The sequence below is a fragment of the Salarias fasciatus genome, chromosome 14, assembly GCF_902148845.1.
Source record: "Salarias fasciatus chromosome 14, fSalaFa1.1, whole genome shotgun sequence".
In the NCBI taxonomy this organism is placed as follows: Eukaryota; Metazoa; Chordata; class Actinopteri; order Blenniiformes; family Blenniidae; genus Salarias; species Salarias fasciatus.
The window spans coordinates 28,042,060-28,060,022 of record NC_043758.1 but is presented as its reverse complement, the minus strand read 5'-3'; the positions used below and the strand labels follow the sequence as shown (position 1 = coordinate 28,060,022).

The following is a 17,963-nucleotide window of genomic DNA, read 5'->3' as shown; positions in this document are numbered from 1 at the left end:
AGGTTCTGCAATATTTCAACCCACACACACACACACACACACCAACTGAGTTTTGAAATCTCTAAAGGTGCTCGCTGCTTCACAGCTGCTTTAAAGGTACAGTACATCATATCTTTATTGTGATTTCACTGGTTTGTTTTGTGCTGCGGAGGCAGCTGAAGATGCTCGAGCTGGCGATACCACTTCGTACCACTAGGTGGTGCAGTGAGTCACCTTGGATTCTGCTTCAGCTGCTCTCCATCGCCTCCTGTTGCTCCGACATGCAGTACCTTTAAGGACAACTCCTATCAGATTACGAACAGATTATTTTTCTCTACAACGTTGCCTCCAAAGAATCAGATCACTGTTCAAGAGTTGTTTTTGTTTTGTTTTTTTGTTTGTTTTTTTTTGTTTGTGTTTTTGTCCTCCTTCTTCAGGTTTTGTGGTGATTTCTACTACAGCAACAGCTCTGGGAAGCTTAAATTCACCTCTTCTTCACAAAAAAGGGAGATTCAGTCAGAGGCAGCAGGCTGAGCAACTCTTTCTACTTCTCAGGGGGGAAATTTGAGAGTAAACACAGAAGATTTCAGACTTTTGAGAAGTTAGAAGAGAAGTGCGATGTTGCAGGGAGATAACAATGGGAATGAGACACACTTCCAAAGACAGCCCAGCGCCTGTCTGTGTGGCGGGAGGACAAGATCCAGGCCGGGAATGGCCTTGTACTAGTACTCTCCCTCCATCCATCCATCCATCCATCCATCCATCCAGAAGCAGGTCATGTGACGCGTATCCACAGCAGAGAGACGAGCCTCCGCCGCCCTCAAGCGCAGGGAATTAAATGAATGGCACATGATGCACTTTAGACTTCTAGAAGAATGGACCTCAATCATGTACTTGTTAATATCTTGCCACCCCACCCCACCCCACCCCGACCCCACCCCGACCCCCACGATGCAAAGAATGTAGACTCAGAGCTTCAGATGTAGATTTGCAACTTCAGGACCTGGGAACTGACAGTCCTCCCTATTTTTTTACTCACAGAAGAACGAAATGGCCTTGGAGCGTGTTGAGGGCGGCGGCGTCTCGTCAAATGGCTCAGGATCGCGCTCACACACAAGTTTGTAGAGAGGAAGGTATACAGAGTCATATTGGTGCCAGAATTAAGCATTGGCTGAAATTATGCAAAAAAAAAAAAAAAAAACCCAAAAAAAACCCTGCACTTTCTTCAATGACAATGCTAATTTTCTGTCTACGTGTATGATAGACAACTTGGATTTTCTCGAATAAACATCTTCAGAAAGGAAAATATTAGACTTTATTAATCAAACTTTGTGTTATATACCTTCACTGAAAGAAGACCAAACCATGTTCGATTTTAGGAGGAGATATGAATCATAACTGGACATAAACCTGCTTACATTTACGCATTCAGAGTTAGAAAAAGCATGACGATTTAAACTCATGTAAAATAGAAGAAAACTGATATGTTTTTCATACATTAGCCCAATCTTACAGAACTTTCCGTGCAAAGCAAATTTTGTTACTGTTCAAAAAAAAAAAAAAATACTTTTAGCGGAAAATTTTCCAAAAATTAGGTGAATCATCATACTGAGGAACTGATCACTGTAACACTAAATTAATTGATGAATTCTTATTCATGATCCATTTATTATTGATTCCAGGCACCCGTTTGACTCCACAAATCGGTGGTTCCCAACCTTTTTTCCTTTTTTTTTTCCTTTGCCATATTTTCTAATGAAGCCTGCAGACCCTTGTCTGATCTCTGATAGGCCGAAACATTCCGGTGAAGCTAAACACTCATATTCTAGTTGGGGTTTTTATTTTTTTGTTTGTATTTTTCTTCAAAATTGCACAAATCCAGTGTTGGAAACTTTACTTTAGGTTAACAGGCGACCCTTTAAAGGGGCCCCAGACCTCAGGTTGGGAACTGCTGCATTACACCTCATGTGACTGAGTGAATGTGAGCGAAACTGGACTCTGATCATTGGATCTGTTCGTTCCTCTCAGCAGCAGTCTTATTTCTGGAGTCCAGTCAGCACCTTAACAAGTTCCCCACCTCACCTCACCGCTTTTCATGCCATTCTCTTTGATATTGGGCAATCTGGTTTCAAGCTATGAAAGAAAACAGAGTTTGAGTTAAAAATGTGTTATTTTTTTCTACCTTTTTATGCTCCGGTTGAATTTTGTTGTATTTTTGTTTTCCTTCCGATGTTTACGAGAATGTGCATCTCCATTGTCCTACTTTGTATATTTGGGTTTCTCTTTTTCTTGCATAGCCAACGTCATGATTTTTTAAGACGTTCTGTTTTAAGTGAAATGAAAAAAAAAAGTGATTATATGAACTGAAATAAACAGTCATTTGTACAAAATGTGTGTCTGGTTTCCAAATTTCTTCTTTTGTGAAAGTTTTGTTTAAAACATTTTTTAAAGTAGTTTTTATGTGCACAATTTAAAGTTTTAAAATAAATTATAATGAAGAATTACCTGCAGTTTTAACAGAATATTCAAGTAAAACTATTACTATGTTGTCTAAATTGTACTGTTTTTACATTTTCTGCCTGTTTCTTTTTTAAAGAGTCTTTCCTCTGTGATTGAGATACAAAGCTCTATCTCAATAGAATATTTATACATATAATATTTCAAATTTAAACAAAGACATAAAATAATGATAAAATTTGAACTTAAGTGAAGCTTTACTGTTGAGAAAATACTCATAATACTACAAGTACTTAGAAAAAAATCTATTGAATTAAAGTAACATGATTATTTGCCAAAGATACAGACCTTACAGGAAATTATAGGCAGTTACTTTTAAAAAGTAATTAAATATAGTTACTAGTTACTTTTAGAGAGAGAGAGAGACTTAAACGTGTTTTAAAGCCTAAATGTGCAACAATCAAACACTTCCTATAATTTATTACGATCCCTGATCTGAACTCAAACACTCATGATTGTAGCGTCTAGATTTGTACAACACAGTAGAAATGATGATCCCTCCAGCATTAATATTCGATAAATCTGTCAGACAACAGTCTGCAGAGTTTCAGTGGACGTCTCCAACAAACAGGCTCGTCCACAGCTCAAGGTTTCGTCCTCCCTGTACTGGTCTGACCACACTGAGGCGGAGGCCTCACTCCACCCTCAAGGAAGACTAAACACACAAACCATGCCCAAACTCACCCTTAGACAAGCTGCGTGATAAGTAGACGGACACATTAGAAGAGAAGAACACATAAAATGACCAGAGAAATTAAAAAAAAAAAAGGTGTGTGAAAAGGAAGAGAATTTTTAAAAAAAAGACATTTAATGATGATGAAGAGACAAAAAAAAAAGCCACAGAGACTTTCAATGATCACAGAAATGTAATCAAAGCAGTAAGAATTACTTGAAATAAAGAAAAAGTGATCACATGAAAACATGAAATAACAAAATAAGCTAAAAAGAACTCGAAAAAGAGTCAGAAAATCACTCCAAAAATGAACTAAATAATCTGAAAGAGACATTCCATGACCAAACTGAGATATAAACTTACCTCAAAGATTTGTTAAATATCGACAGAATAAATGAAATGATTATAGAGAGATATAAAACTACAACAAATATGCCATCACAATACTAATTTTTACCTTTAAAGGCTGAATTATGAATTATGAATTACGATCCCGCTTATTCTGAGTATTCTATCAACTCTTTTGTTAGTTTGTTTTCGCTGCTTGCTGTTTCTTCATTGTTATTTTTATTTTGTTTATGGTAATATTTATTGATGTGGGGACTTCATCTAAGAACCTTGTGCTTCTCAACTCTCATGCATAGTCAGAATTTAGTTTTAGTATATTTGTATATTGTGCAATGAAAAAAAAAAAATTTAAAATTCAGTGTAATTGAAAAACTAATTTTCAAGTTAAAATAAAAATAATAATAAAAACATATGTTATTGTGGCTGTAGGTAAATATTTGAAAAGACACAATTATCCTCATGAAAACACATAATCCTCATGGTAATTCTTAGAAAGTTTGCAGAAATATTTAATGATAATATTAGTTGACAATTTTGTTTATTTATTTATTTATTTTAATTTTGGGGAAATGTTGTCCAGGTACAACAAAGCGAGATGTCTCTTAACAAAACAAAAGAAAAGGAAAGAAAAAATATGTGTTTCTTTATTTACCTCCATATTTATTACGTCGTATGTTCAAGGCAAGTTACTGAAAAAAAAAAGAAAAAAGAATGGGGAGCTGTTACCAGTAGGACGCCTGCTTTACTGTTTCTTTAAATGTTGACAAAGGTGAGCGAGGCTCTTTGTTCCACAGTGCACTTGAACGTCACAAAAGACTCACCTGAAACTACAGAGGAGGCCCCGCCTCGTGGGAGGCTGCGCCTCCTCACGCACACGCGTCGTCATCCAGGAAGAAAAGTGTCCGTGAATGGGTGATTCCTGTCAGCAAGAGGAAGCCTGCTTTTCACGGATTCTCTCACTTTTTCTCTCTGCTGCTCTTTGGACGAACTCCCAGCCACAATGCTGATCAAAGAATAGTGAGTATCCTCATTTTCACCTCTGAAACCACGTTATTCAAAGAAAAAAAAAAGACAAGTACGTGCTTTAACAATTAAAGCAGGTTTAAAAGAATAAATATCGCGAAGGAAAATGTTGATTACCACTCTAAACCTGTTCAAAATATTATATTTGCGGTGTTTGGTGCTTCAGCTTTGGCAGGCTCAGAACTCGGTTTAAAATTCATGTAATTTAAAGGTTTTTGCTAAAACAGTTGTTTAAAAGAATGAATTTGAGGTTAAAGCACAAGCTGACTCAATCAATCAATAAACCAGTCAAAAAAGCTGGTGTTGTTGGACTAAGCTGTTAATACGTGTGTTTTGGGGATGTACACATTCATTTTTTATGTGAATTCTGTGAATAACTTGGAAAGAGGTTTGAGCGCTCCTGCTGACATTCCGCCGGCGGCGCGCTGGTGAAACGGAGGCAGCAGGTTCGGCGAAACCACTTTCAAACTTTCAAGTCCTTGATGTTGAAGTGTCCCATTAGATGCCGAACTGATTTATACATATCGAAAGTTCAGAAAGTGTATGAGTTTATTTTTAATAAGACAAAAGTGTGAGAGCATACGTAAAATACTTTAAAAAGGTAAAATTTGTGTTGGAGTTTTGAATGGTAACTTACCCACCGTCATTAAGGAATTGGTTCATTTTTAAATCATTATCACACTTTCTCCTTCAAGCTGAACCTTTTATTTTTTTATGGCCGTCATGTCATATGCTTATTATGGAAGAGGTAACATCTGAGCACTTGGCTGTCATCTGACCAGGGTGCAAAGTCTCCATTCAAAGTTTTATTCTGCAAGTCAGGGAAACACGCCTTAAAAAAAAAAAAAAAAAAAAAAAAAAAAGCACTGCCCTAGCAGAATCGCTCTTCTTTTTGTTGTAGGCGTTGCTTCATTCATCATCCCAAAAGTCAAGTACACACCTACAAGGCTCATCTTCCATTTTCATCCATCCTAATGAAATATTCAGCCCCTGCTAAACGCCTCAATAGGTTGATATTAGTTGTGTGTGTGTGTGTGGTTGTGGAGTGCACAGTAAAAGCTGCCTGTGTGCTATTTATTCTCACAAACTTAATGATTGTAATTTCCTCATAGTGATTGCCAGCTTCCTCTGGTAGTAAAACTGCCTCTCGGGCTACTTTCAACAAGCCATGGCAGGCCATTGAAAATCTGTCCTAATTAAAATCCACACATGATAATGAACAGGCTCTGAAAAAGCAGGAAGAAGAAGAAGAAAAAAAGGGGGAGAGTAATGTTCATTGTGATTTGCTTTAGCAGTCTCAGGCTGGCCCACTGACCTCAGGTCACTCTTTCTGCACTTCCTCTTCTAACCGCTGCTGGAAAAGAACATTATATAAACAAAGGGTCATCAACCTTTTAGAAAAAAGCTGCTCTGCAGCCACTTTAATGATGGCAAATTTCCTAAATAATTAGAGTGGCATGGTTTATTCTTAACCTTTTATTAAAATACTTATAATTACTATGTTTCAGCTTTTTAAACTTAGTAATTTTTTTTTCCTGAATCCTTTTGATTGATGAAAGCCATTTTAAAGTGCAAAGCTGACCAAATTGAAACATGTTTTACAATCTCCTGATAGAAAACCATGTTGGTGCATTCCTGCCCGATTTTATGAAGGGTTTTTAAAGATCAGCATCATATAGCATTTATCATTCCCACAACATCAACTTATACAATTTACCCATCATAGAAGTCGGAACTGCCATAAATCATGTTTTCATAAATTTATGCTCTCAAAAAGCTGTCAGTCAAACTGACAGAACTTCAAATATGCAAGAAAAGTAGAATCAAATGTGATCCATTTGCAGAAGTTATGCAGTAAACTCATTTTAAAATGCAATCGACTAACAGATAAGGAGGATCTGAAATTTAATATCTAGATACCATCACAGTGACAGAATAGTTGGATATTTGGGTCCAGCTCTAAAACAGAACTGCAAAACACTTAAAGTTCTCCGTTTTCACTGGAGCGCTTGTAAAGGGGCCTGAATAACCTGGTCGATTGAGATCCTCCTGTGTCCTTGTGGAAACGTGGGTCTGACAGTTACTCTTCTCCTAAGCTATAGACAAATGTATCGAACCACACCTCTTAAACGTTGACTTAAGCAGTTTGGATACAAACTCCAGAAAGCAGTTGTGCTTTGTATCTTCACACACACTGATGAGAGCCCTCACTAAATTATCGTTCACTGAGTGGATGCTACATTTGTAACAAGACAGTCGGTTACGTTTCTTTCCTCTTTGATCGTCGACTGTGGACTGTAAATGGAATACTGCACAGTGGAAGAGTACAGAAACCAAGGAGATCCAGATTCTCAGTATCAGACCATGTTAGGTCCCAGAAATGAGTCGACAAATGTACAAATGTTTCCAACAATCTGCTGATTGAAGCCTTTGTTTTCAGGTTTTCTCTGCCATTAACATATTGCAGTAAAATACTGTACCCTGTAACATGTGGTCAAATGTGAAGTTGGATCAGGAAAGTACTGTGAAGACATGTTTCACTTTGAGCCGTCTTCTGTACCCACTCCTTCCATCTCGGGGTTGCAGTCGGGAAGATGATCCCAACATACAATGGGAGACACACACTTGACAAATCAGCAGTGCATCGAAGCACAAACACCACAAGACAATCGCACGCAGTTTTATTCACAGTTAGAGTCTCTAATTTACCTAAGGCGCCTGTGTTTGGACTATGGGAGGGAACCAAAGCATCCACCAAGAGATCAGACCAAGTCCAAACAGAAAGGCCTGGAATCAAACTGCCAGTCGTCTTGCAGTGAAACCCCGTATTTTTCTCCTGATGGTGAATTCTAATAGCCCACTTAACGGAGGCCTTTAGGGCGATCCTTGATCATTTTCTATTCTTGCTTGGCTATACCGATGAACAAAGCAAGAACCAGTTAAAAGACGGGTTTGTGACCCAGTGTGTCGCCTCACAAAGGCGTCACTCCCAGCCCACATCCTCCTGCGACAACCAACAGCGCCACCTCATGGCCTGGCATGCTAACTGCGTTGGTTTTAGCATTCCTGGTGTTTTCATGTGAACGAAGATCTTTTTTAAAACCTTGCTGTGAAACTTTTCTGAAATGGGAAAAAAACAAAACAATAACATATGAGACCGTGTTGTCTAAACAGGGCGTTAGTGATAACATATTTTGAGGAAGCGCTGAATAAAGCCTCATACCTTCATCCATTTTGTATAAATGTTTGGTGTAATGTATTCCAGTAGGGCTACCACACCAACGTGTTTGTATTTACCATGATGATGGAGTCTCTTCAATGCTGAACAATGCCATCACGTTTAGCTAATTTTGTGCAGCCCTAGTGAGTTTTTTGCGTCATAAATAATAGAGGAGAAAACATTTTCTGCTCTTGACTTCTGTAAGTACCTTGCAGATTTTGTTGCTCTTTTGTTCCAAAATGAAATTCAAAAACCGATTAAGGCAAGTGAAATTGCACAGTTGTTTGGAGGAGCGGAGCTCAAAGACTTTAAAAAACAATCTCAAACATTTTTATTTATCACAAATATTGTTATCGCCATACCAGCCTTACTGTATGTCCGCATGATATCGTGAGCCATAGTCTCTCAGTGAGCAGTGAAGTAGTCGTCTGGGTTACGTTGTCTAACTGTATCATGAAGGTAACTGGGTTTTCTGGAGGTGTTGAAGACTTCAGACCTGAAAGACTTCATCAGTTCATCAAAGCCTCGCATCAGTCCAGCTGGCTTTGTAATATAATTAGATATTGGAGCTATTAGAACTATTTGGTTTTTGTGTGAATGAAAGACAGAAAGTGACCTCGACTACGTCTCTACAACAAAGAAGTCTGCTTGTTTTTTCTTTTTATTGGACAAAGATTCTCTTGTGAAGCAGTGTGTTCTTTACGTAGGACGCTGTGTCCGTCTGTTAAAGACTGTGTAAAACTGACATCAGACCGAAAAACATGAGTAACTTTTTTTATTCAACCTTTCCTTTCTCTCCCACAGCCGAATCGTCCTGCCCATCTCAGTAGAGGAGGTAAGAATATATATATTTTTTTCTTTAACCTTGTCACTAATCATTAACTCCAAAAGCATGCACACAGCTCTGGATCAATATAAAAGTTTGCATTCTCTCTGTCAGATAGTGTTGGAGCAATACACTTAAGCTTAGGATTTTGCTAAATTACATTCAAACTCTTGCATAGAGTGCTTTTCTCTCTCCACTTCATAATTAACCATCGCTTATTGAGATTTCCCTGTTAATTCTTTGTGGAGTTCGTCCTTATCTTTAAGCAGTTCTTGAGATTTTCTCACTGGAATGCTGTTTCAAATTCTTCAAGCTGCTCATCAGCATATTTCTGCCTTCACACTGTATCTGATGACGGTTTGGTAAAAGGCAGAGCCGACGGATTGTCGTCCCTCTCAGTGCAAACACTTGACCTCTTATCAAATGCAGACTATATAAAGAAAGCCACCAGCGGCTTCAACCCCGCCACCTTTTATTCAGCCTTTCATGAGCCCTTTCTTCTTTTTGTGCCGACTGACTCTTTCTACATCGTAATCCCAAATTTCCCACATAACAACAAGCTCTTTGTTGTTGTTTCCCATTGCATAAACAGAAGCTGGCGTTTCTTTAAGCCACCTAATCATCTTTTGTCGCACGACCGGCTTTTCGCCTGATCCCTTTACGGGGTGAGACGCGGGACGCTAGGCGCTCGTGTGGGTTGAGTCATTAGAACACGTTGAGCTGGATCATGTCTGAATGGAGCAGGGGCGTGCTCTGTGCTCTGTGCTTTGTGTTTCACTCACCTGTGCTGTCATACATGAGATCATAAACGGATTTTGGTAACAAGCTTGGGTTGGTGAAAGGTTGAAGCTGAATTTATGCCAGTTTCTGTCTGATAAGTGTTCAGTTCCGAGGAGCTACAATCACACCGACGGTACACAGAGGCGTGATAGATTTGAGGCAATAATGCCAACAGTAACCTCGTAAGATCAGTCACCATTTTACTGTGTTTCCCATAATGGTCTGTATTGTATATTTTGTTAGATAATCATGCCTTGACGTAAACTGCGTGAACAATAATTTAAACTTTTGTTGTGTAGCACTTTTCTAAAACATAGTTTGATTGTGCTTTACAGAGAGTTAAAATCAAGGAGTAAAACAAAACAGCAACAACTGGATGGAACCAAGCATGTTTAGATATCCTGAGATGACCACAGTAAAATGAATCAAACACAAGGAGCCTAAAGAATATCTATTGTGGAACTGGACTAAATGCTGAATTGGTGTTGAGGCCTAAGAAAATGCCAGCATAAGGCAAAAGATCTTGAGCTTTGCTTTGTACATAGAGACTCTGTGAGTCTGAGTTCGAGTGGCAGAGAGTTCCATCATCTTGGAGTCCTTTCTGGAAAAGCTCGGTCACCATGCGAGCTCTGTGGGTGACCAGCAGAGCTCCGTCTGAAAGTCACTGGCGGAATCTTGAAATCCTGTAATGAGGCCTCATCTTCATTTCGTTGGAGTCGCTGGAGGGAACGCTTTTTTGATGCCAGCGTAAAGAGCGTTGCTGCAGTCCAAGCGTGAATACATGAAGGCGCAGATTACTTTGTGCAGATCAGCGGGAAATAAGAGTGCTCAGATTTTGGGTATTTGTCTGAGGTGGAAAAAAGAAACAAACAAAAAGTTGGCACTGGTCAACCAAGCAGCTCAGAAGGTTAGTGAACAAGGCTGAGACCCTCAAAGAGCAATGGAAGCTGTCACCAGACCAGCTATTAGCATTTCAATAGGTGTCTTTGTTGTTCTTCAGACCTGTTCTCAGAAATTTCTTGAGCTTTCAGTGGAGGCAGATGAAACTCGGGTCCCTGCAACCCCACCTCAATGTTGGGGGTGATGGATGATGATCCACTGGGCTCAAAATGTGGCCACCCACCACTCTAGTGTCAGCTTCTGTTGTAATAGATTGAAAACTGGACTTAGAATCAGTTTTTATGAAGTGAACCAAATGTATTGATGAGTTATAAAAGATAAATGCCTTTGAAATATATATTAAAAGACTATGTTAAAGCAACACTAAGGAACTTTCAGTTTTCGTTGATTTTGGCGGCGCCAGTGGACAAAAGCGGTAGTGTTTTGCCTGACCGAATACTACAGTTCCCATGAGGCCTAGCACGTGGTGTCGTAAATTGCTGCTCCCGGTGGCATGCTGTCGGACTGAACTCGCCTTCATTTGTTTCCAGTGGCTGTGTGAAGGACGGATAGCGACGAGGTAATGAATCTAAATGAATCTAACGGTGGCTAAACAATGTTATATCGTGATGTGACGCATGCCGTAAAGCAGTTCGCACATTTGGAGCTTGTTAGTGTGCAGGGTTCCTACCACCCTCCTCACAGCTGCTCAGTCCAAGTGAAAGCAATACTGACGCCCTCAGCCCGTGACAGAGGGGTCATTCAACTAGTTGTAAGTCGAAGTATCATCACAAAAGATATTAAAATGTTTTATTAAGGTTGAAAAGTTCCTTAGTGTAGGTTTGAAGCAGTTTGTTTTTTACTTGAAACAGACTTTGAGTCTGTTGCTCTTGTTCAGGTCACAGAGGAACAGATTTGTCTGTTTGTTGGTTATTTTGTGATGTCAAACAGCAAACCTGAAGGACCTGAACCCGGAGCACGTTGTCTGAACATGTCGTCTTTACTGATTGCTGCTCTCGGCCTCCGTTACGTTTGGTTGTCCCCCACACACCGGTTCCACACGTCGAGTCACATTCCTCACACGGCACGTCAGCTACAGCGTCCACAGCCGCCCAAAGAGTTCGGTTAGTTACAACGATTTCGCTCAGATTTCACGTTTTATGGTCGAGCTGAACTGCTGGTGGCCGCCGTTTCCACTTTTATATCATCAGATGTTTGAGCGTTACTCCTCACATCCTCTAGCTTACCTACAGTTGTCACAAAGCTTTTATTTTGTGTGTGTTAAATAGGCGTGTGTGACTGTTGGCACCAGTGATGTGACTCAGTCTTTCCAGTGTCACAACACTTTTCGCTGACTCAGGATGTCAGAAGAGGAAGACCGGAGGCCGACGAGAAAAACCTACGATGCGAGTTTTCCAAGGCTGAAGTGTGTGTCAGGGGAAATGTGGGAGAATGGTTAACTCACGGCCATATCCCAGGATTCTCTGGGACTCGTCTCTTTATTCTATGGAGGTCTGGATTTGTGGGTTTTCTGTTCTTTTGCAAGGTTTTTACATTGTTGTTACGGTTGATTCACATTTCTTTCAACTAAACCAAAATTTTAATGAAGAGTAACTTTACACTGAAATCTGTAATGATTTTTTTTTTTTTTAATTCTAGAGTCTATTCGACATGAGGACCAACATTTGTAACAACAACTTATTGAATAGTTAGGATAAAGAAGAAGTGGCAGGATGAAATAAGGGTTACTTCTTCATTTCTGATCCGTTTGTGTGGTGTGAGTGGGTTTATAGACACTACAGCTGAAGAGGTCTGGGTACATTTCTACTGGAACTGTGCTTATATAATTGTTTAACATCTAAGTATTTAAATATAATGTGGTGAGATGTTGCAGTAATGTCACATCCGTTCCATTTGTGTGAATGCAACAGAGGGATTTTAGCTTTGGAGTTCAGATTTAGATCTTCACTCAATAGGTTTAATAATCTCCTCCATCAATGATTTATACATTTATTGCACAAGTCTATAAAAATATTAAAACCAGCTCCACCTTCAAACAGCGACTTTAGTTCTCCTTCCTTTCGCTGCATAGAGGTGAGTGCTACATGAAAGAAACTTTTGTTTTAGAGTAAGGGAGTTATTACAACGTGGAGCCATTTCAAAGAGGCTTCCTCTGCAAAGTAAAGGGAAAAGTCACAAAAACAAGTCCTGTTGGCAGCATTTTGCATCTTTAATGCATGTTTTTGCATATTCAGCCTCACAGTAATTTTACTTCTTATGCTTCTCAAGCCTCACAAGTTTCCTTTATTTGAAAAATTCCAATCAGGTGGGCCGATTTTGGCTCACGGGCTTTGTTTTAGACTTTCCAGAGCAGACATTTTGGCTAAAGGTATTACAACTCTGAGCTGCATTAGCACATTTTGACCACATGGCTGCAGCAGAACATACAAACAGATCAAGATGGAGGAGAGATGTCAGTTTCAAATCTAGATGTGACGAGTTCTGTCAAATTTGATCCAGTATTAGGTTAGTAAAGTGTGATCAGAATAGCCTTCAGTGTGGATCTTCATGTGATCAAGCTGACTTGAGGACAGTGTTGAAGCCTCGCTGGCTGACCGTTCCGGGTGGTCCGGTGTGTCTTTGCAGTACCAGGTGGGCCAGCTGTACGCAGTGGCAGAGGCCAGCAAGAACGAGACGGGAGGAGGAGAAGGAGTGGAGGTGCTGAAAAACGAGCCATATGAGAAGGATGGAGAGAAGGGGCAGTACACGCACAAGATCTACCACCTGCAGAGGTAGGAGACACACACACACACACACACACACACACACACACACACACACACACACACACACACACACACACACACACACACACACACACACACACACCTTTAAATGTACAAGCAAGGTCCAGTTCATCAGGATTAATTGATAAAGATGCATTTTTTGAGTGTCTGTAGTCTGAGCTTTTTGTAATTGCAAACCTGTAGCAGGAGTGTTCAGTGGTGTGATGGTTCTGTTTCTGCTTGCAGTAAAGTTCCAAAATTGATCTGTGCGCTCGCTCCGAAAGAATCTCTGGAGCTCCACGAGGAGGCCTGGAATGCATATCCCTACTGTAGAACCAGTGAGACACACACACACACAAACACACATACACACAGCTTCACAGCCACACATGCGCAAACACAAAACACTCATTTGCAGAGACAAAAACACACAACAAGCACACATATACAAAAGCACAGGCATAACAACACACATAAAAAAGTATACACACATGGACACACTGTTTTTGATGCTGACGCATCAAACTCATGGCTGGTTCTTTCTGTTCTCTCTCCGTGGTTCCTCCTCCCTCCATGGACGCTCCTGTTCTTGTGCTCCAGTCCTGACTGTGAGTGTTCCTTCAGTCAGTCCTCCAGCCATAACATTAGAACCACACGCCTCTTGATGTGGAACTCTGTTTAGCCTAATGTTGTCAGCAGATGCTTATCTCTTCATGAGGCCATCTGCCAGTAGTCTTAATGTTCTGGTTAATTATGCTGATTAATAAACAGTCTTATTTTTCTATTCATTTGATCATTGATTGGCTCTTTGTGCAACTCTCCTGTCCTTACAGAATACATTCATGAAGGATAAGTTCAAGATTGTAGTTGAGACGTGGCACAAGCCTGATATGGGAGAGCAGGACAATGTAAGTAAAGACATTTATGAAGGTTACAAGAAGTTGCAAGGCTTTTTTTTCTTCATGTACATGGCGAATAATGCAGGACTGTAAGTATGGTCACATACTCAACTCCACTTTATTTATATAGCGCTTTAAAAACAACTAAAGCTGGTACAAAGTGCTGTACAAAGACACAAATATATAATATATACATATATATATGCTTGGACCTCAGCACCACTAGGAGCAGCTGATCAGCTGATCTGAGGCACCGAGCAGGAGTGTAGAGGCAAAGCCGCTCAGAGAGGCAAGGCAGGGCCAGACCATTCAGGGATTTAAAAACAAATAAAAGAACCTTAAAATGGACTCTAAAGTGCACAGGTAGCCAGTGGAGGGAGGCCAGGATGGGAGAGATGTGATCCCTCTTACGTACTCCAGTTAGTAGCTGCGCTGCAGCATTTTGGACCAACCGGAGACGTGTGAGGGACGACTGGCTGACTCCAACATAAAGTGCGTTACAGTAATCCAGCCAAGATGTAGTAAAGGCATGGATTACTGTCTCAAAGTGCTCACGTGCAAGAAAAGATTTCACTACAATAAATGTAACAAATAGTATTCTAATGAGAAATAAGTGTTTTTAAAGGTGCCTTAAGGAGTTTGCACGTTTTATGCGAAACAGCGCCCCCTGCAGGCCTTGGGCGTAATGCAGCTTAGTGAAAAACTCGTCCCTGTGGCTCCCGTGCACGGAAGAGGGGGACTCCGTCTTCGCTCGTTTAGAAGCGCTCAAGTGAGATTTAAGTTTCTTTTACCTGGTGGAGTCTGTGCTGGAGCTGTGGCAGTGCTAGAAGCCAGTCTTTTCTTACTTTCTGGAAGATCCTGCTCAGTTGTTGCTCACTAAGCATCTGGCGGAGTAATGGCGGACAAATCAAAACTCAAGGAGCCAGAGCGCGCATTACGTCATTCCTTTCAAATTCTCCCCCAAAAAATGCTGGTGCCAGACCGGCACTGTAACTTTCAAGTGACAATTTAGCGCTGTTAGAGGTACTTGTAATGAATATGTCAGGGCACATTGTACACATCATTAAAAATGTGTAACATGTTTATGGTGGAAAATAAGTATTTTTAAGGTTGTAAAACTCCTTAATGCACCTTTAAAGAACCTGGTCTCCTAAAAAAAAAATGCTTTAAATTGGGTGCAATTGTCATTTCATCCATCATCCATAGATAAAAAGCTTCATTTATCGATGAGTCAAATCTGAATCATCTTCAACTGACGTTTGCTTGCAGCCTAACAAACTGAGATTGTTAATGTCAGTAATACTGGAGCATCTGCCTGTTAGCCTTGTCGACATGATGGTACTAAATAATACTAAGTTAGCAAAGATCCACAATTTAAACTTTTTATTTTCTCGAACTTTTCTGTCTGATTTGACGTCTGATGTTCTGACAACTGACCACACTTCAACTGCTGTGTAGGTACATAAATTAGATGACACGCTGTTGAAACAACGAGACGTTGTTGAAATTGACATCACTGAAAATCCTGACAAGGTAAGAAGCAGCAAGATTCTGCAGGTTTCTAGAAATGATCATTTTTCACTTTAGCTTGATTCTAACTGATTGTGTCGACCCCTGCAGGAGTACAAGGAGGAGGAGGATCCAGCTAAGTTTAAGTCGAAGAAAACTGGCCGAGGACCTCTGGGACCAGACTGGAAGGTAAATCCACTCTGAACTGTTTTTAACAAGTGTAGCTTCGTCCTTCCCTAACCGGAGTTTGTGTAACTTGTGCAGAAGGAGCTGGCTGCAAACCCCAACTGTCCGCACATGTGCGCCTACAAACTCGTCACCGTAGAATTCAAGTGGCTGGGATTCCAGGGCAAGACCGAGGACTTCATTCACAAAGTAAGGAAATATTTGGCTGTTTTAGTCACTCCAGATGAATAAAAGTCTGGGCGCAGAGGAATGATTTTAATGGTCTTTCTTCCTCTTCAGTTCGAGAAGCGTGTGTTCACCAAGTTTCACCGGCAGCTGTTTTGCTGGTTAGATAAATGGTACGGAATGGACATGGAGGACATCCGAAAGCTGGAGGAAGACACCAAGGCCGAGCTGGATCAGGTGACTGACGTGTTATCTCAGACAACGTTTTCAAGGGAAAAACAGAAAACCTCTATAGAACCTCAGTCAGATAAATGAAGACTGGCAGAATTTAATCACCCTGTAATATCACTTTTCTTTTTCTTTTAATAGAATTATGGACATGTTTGAGTTTATTAATACCAATTTAAGTACAATTTGCAATTTAAATTTGTCTCCTGAACAGATGATTAAGACGGAGGACGTTCGAGGGACCGTGGCTGAATAACGGCGGGAACCGACACGGTGAGTTTTACATTTTTAACGTTTGACGCATTGAGAGAGTCTCGGGGCCCGTTGACACAAGACGAATTTCAAATTAAAACTCAAACTCTTGTTGCATTCTGGGTGTTCGATTGCACTCGGCGGTATTGTTCTCTGCGTGTGGTTTAGACTGGTTTTGTTCTCCTTTTCAGGTCGACTCTGGAGGATCCACTGGGCTCAGACTTCACTCTTGGACTGACTGCCAGCCGCTCCACAGACACAACCTCAGTGAAAAGCTTCTCTTCAGAAGCGTCACAGCTCTTGGCTTTCAGGTGGAATCACTCTCCTGTCTGCCTGTTGGGTTATCTATATATAATTGGGGGGGGGGGGGGGGGGGGGGGGGTGCAGGTTGTGTCTGAAGTAACATTTCTGATTTCCGTAAACTATTTTTTGGTTTTTAGTTGTTGGTTTTCATGGTTTTTGGTTAATTCTGTTTGTGTTTTATTGTTTACTCTGGACAGCCAGACTTAATTCTTTCAGTCTACATTTGTATTAAATAAGGATTTTATTTTGTCAAATTCACACCAGTGCCTTTGAAATAAATACTTTTCCTGATCTCACGAGTGTGTGTCAAACCGGAGCTTTTTGTGCATGGGCTCATTGAAAATAGTCATTTTGAATTACAGAAATATTAAAAAGCACATTTAATGGATATTATTGAGTGATGGTAAATTTAACCACATAAAAACAAGCTGCCAGAATGTAGTCCACAGCATCCACACCAAGGAACTTAAACACAGTTTAGAACTCTGACGTTAAAGGAAAGTCATGGTCTGGTAGACCGTGACTTCTGCTCGCTTTTAAATAGACTCAACATTACCAGAACAGAAGAAAACACAGAACTGTCACTGGGAACAAGCATTCTGCGGCGATAAAGTGCATGAAGGCTGAGAAAATACCAGACAGCCTACCGATAGGTATTTGCACAAAAACATTTTTAAATCAAAACTTAGGAAACTGCAACTGGAGATGTTTTTAGAATCCTTCCAAAATGGGATTCTCCCTCCCTGACCACTCTGCTCCCCAAACCTGGAAAACCACCCAATCAGTGTGAAACGCTGAGACCAATCAGCCTGTTAAATTCAGATGTGAAGATATTTTGTACATTTGATCCCCTCCACTAAAGGTAAAAATGGAAGATCAGATTGGACGTTCAGGTTCTATTATATTAGAAGAGTCTTGAACATTTTTCTAAAAGGGTCATCAGACAGTTTTTCTTGGCACTAGATGTTGAAAAATCCTTCGCAGGGTGGAGCTGGCCTACTTGCTCAAGATTGCGGAACTGTTCTGCCTGGGAGAGCATTTTTGTAAATGTGTGAGACTGTTGTATAGAGATCCATCTGCAGATAATCAACAGCAACATATCAAACCAATTAAGATAAGCTGGGACTGCAGACATCGCTGCCTCTTTTCCCCACTGCTGTACAGCAAATAAAATGAGACTATTTTATCGATGGAGGAGAGTTGGCCAGTAAACATAATCTTCCTCACAATCACTGCTTCAGATATCCCCGATTGAGGAGTTTCATCAGTGCATCAAAGCTTCATCTGTGAAATTGTATTTTCCAAAGCAGGTGAAATAGTCTAAAACAAAAAGAATCCACCTGCAGCCAAGCGCTGTGAGAAGTTGCTGCTCTTCAACAAAAATAAATAA

At 40.3% G+C, this 17,963-nt stretch overlaps 1 protein-coding gene across 1 annotated transcript; it reads left to right on the top strand.

Annotated features, from left to right (window-relative positions):
- The first annotated feature begins 4,404 nt into the window (after positions 1 to 4,404).
- Positions 4,405 to 16,872, top strand: LOC115401192 (phosphatidylinositol transfer protein alpha isoform-like). Its single transcript, XM_030109408.1, has 12 exons — positions 4,405 to 4,534; positions 8,565 to 8,595; positions 12,892 to 13,037; positions 13,278 to 13,369; positions 13,632 to 13,639; positions 13,865 to 13,939; positions 15,389 to 15,463; positions 15,551 to 15,628; positions 15,704 to 15,814; positions 15,905 to 16,027; positions 16,233 to 16,291; positions 16,462 to 16,872. The coding sequence occupies exons 1-11, from the start codon at positions 4,518 to 4,520 to the stop codon at positions 16,272 to 16,274; spliced, it is 798 nt and encodes a 265-aa protein (XP_029965268.1). The 5' UTR covers positions 4,405 to 4,517; the 3' UTR covers positions 16,275 to 16,291; positions 16,462 to 16,872.
- Positions 16,873 to 17,963: the final 1,091 nt, after the last annotated feature.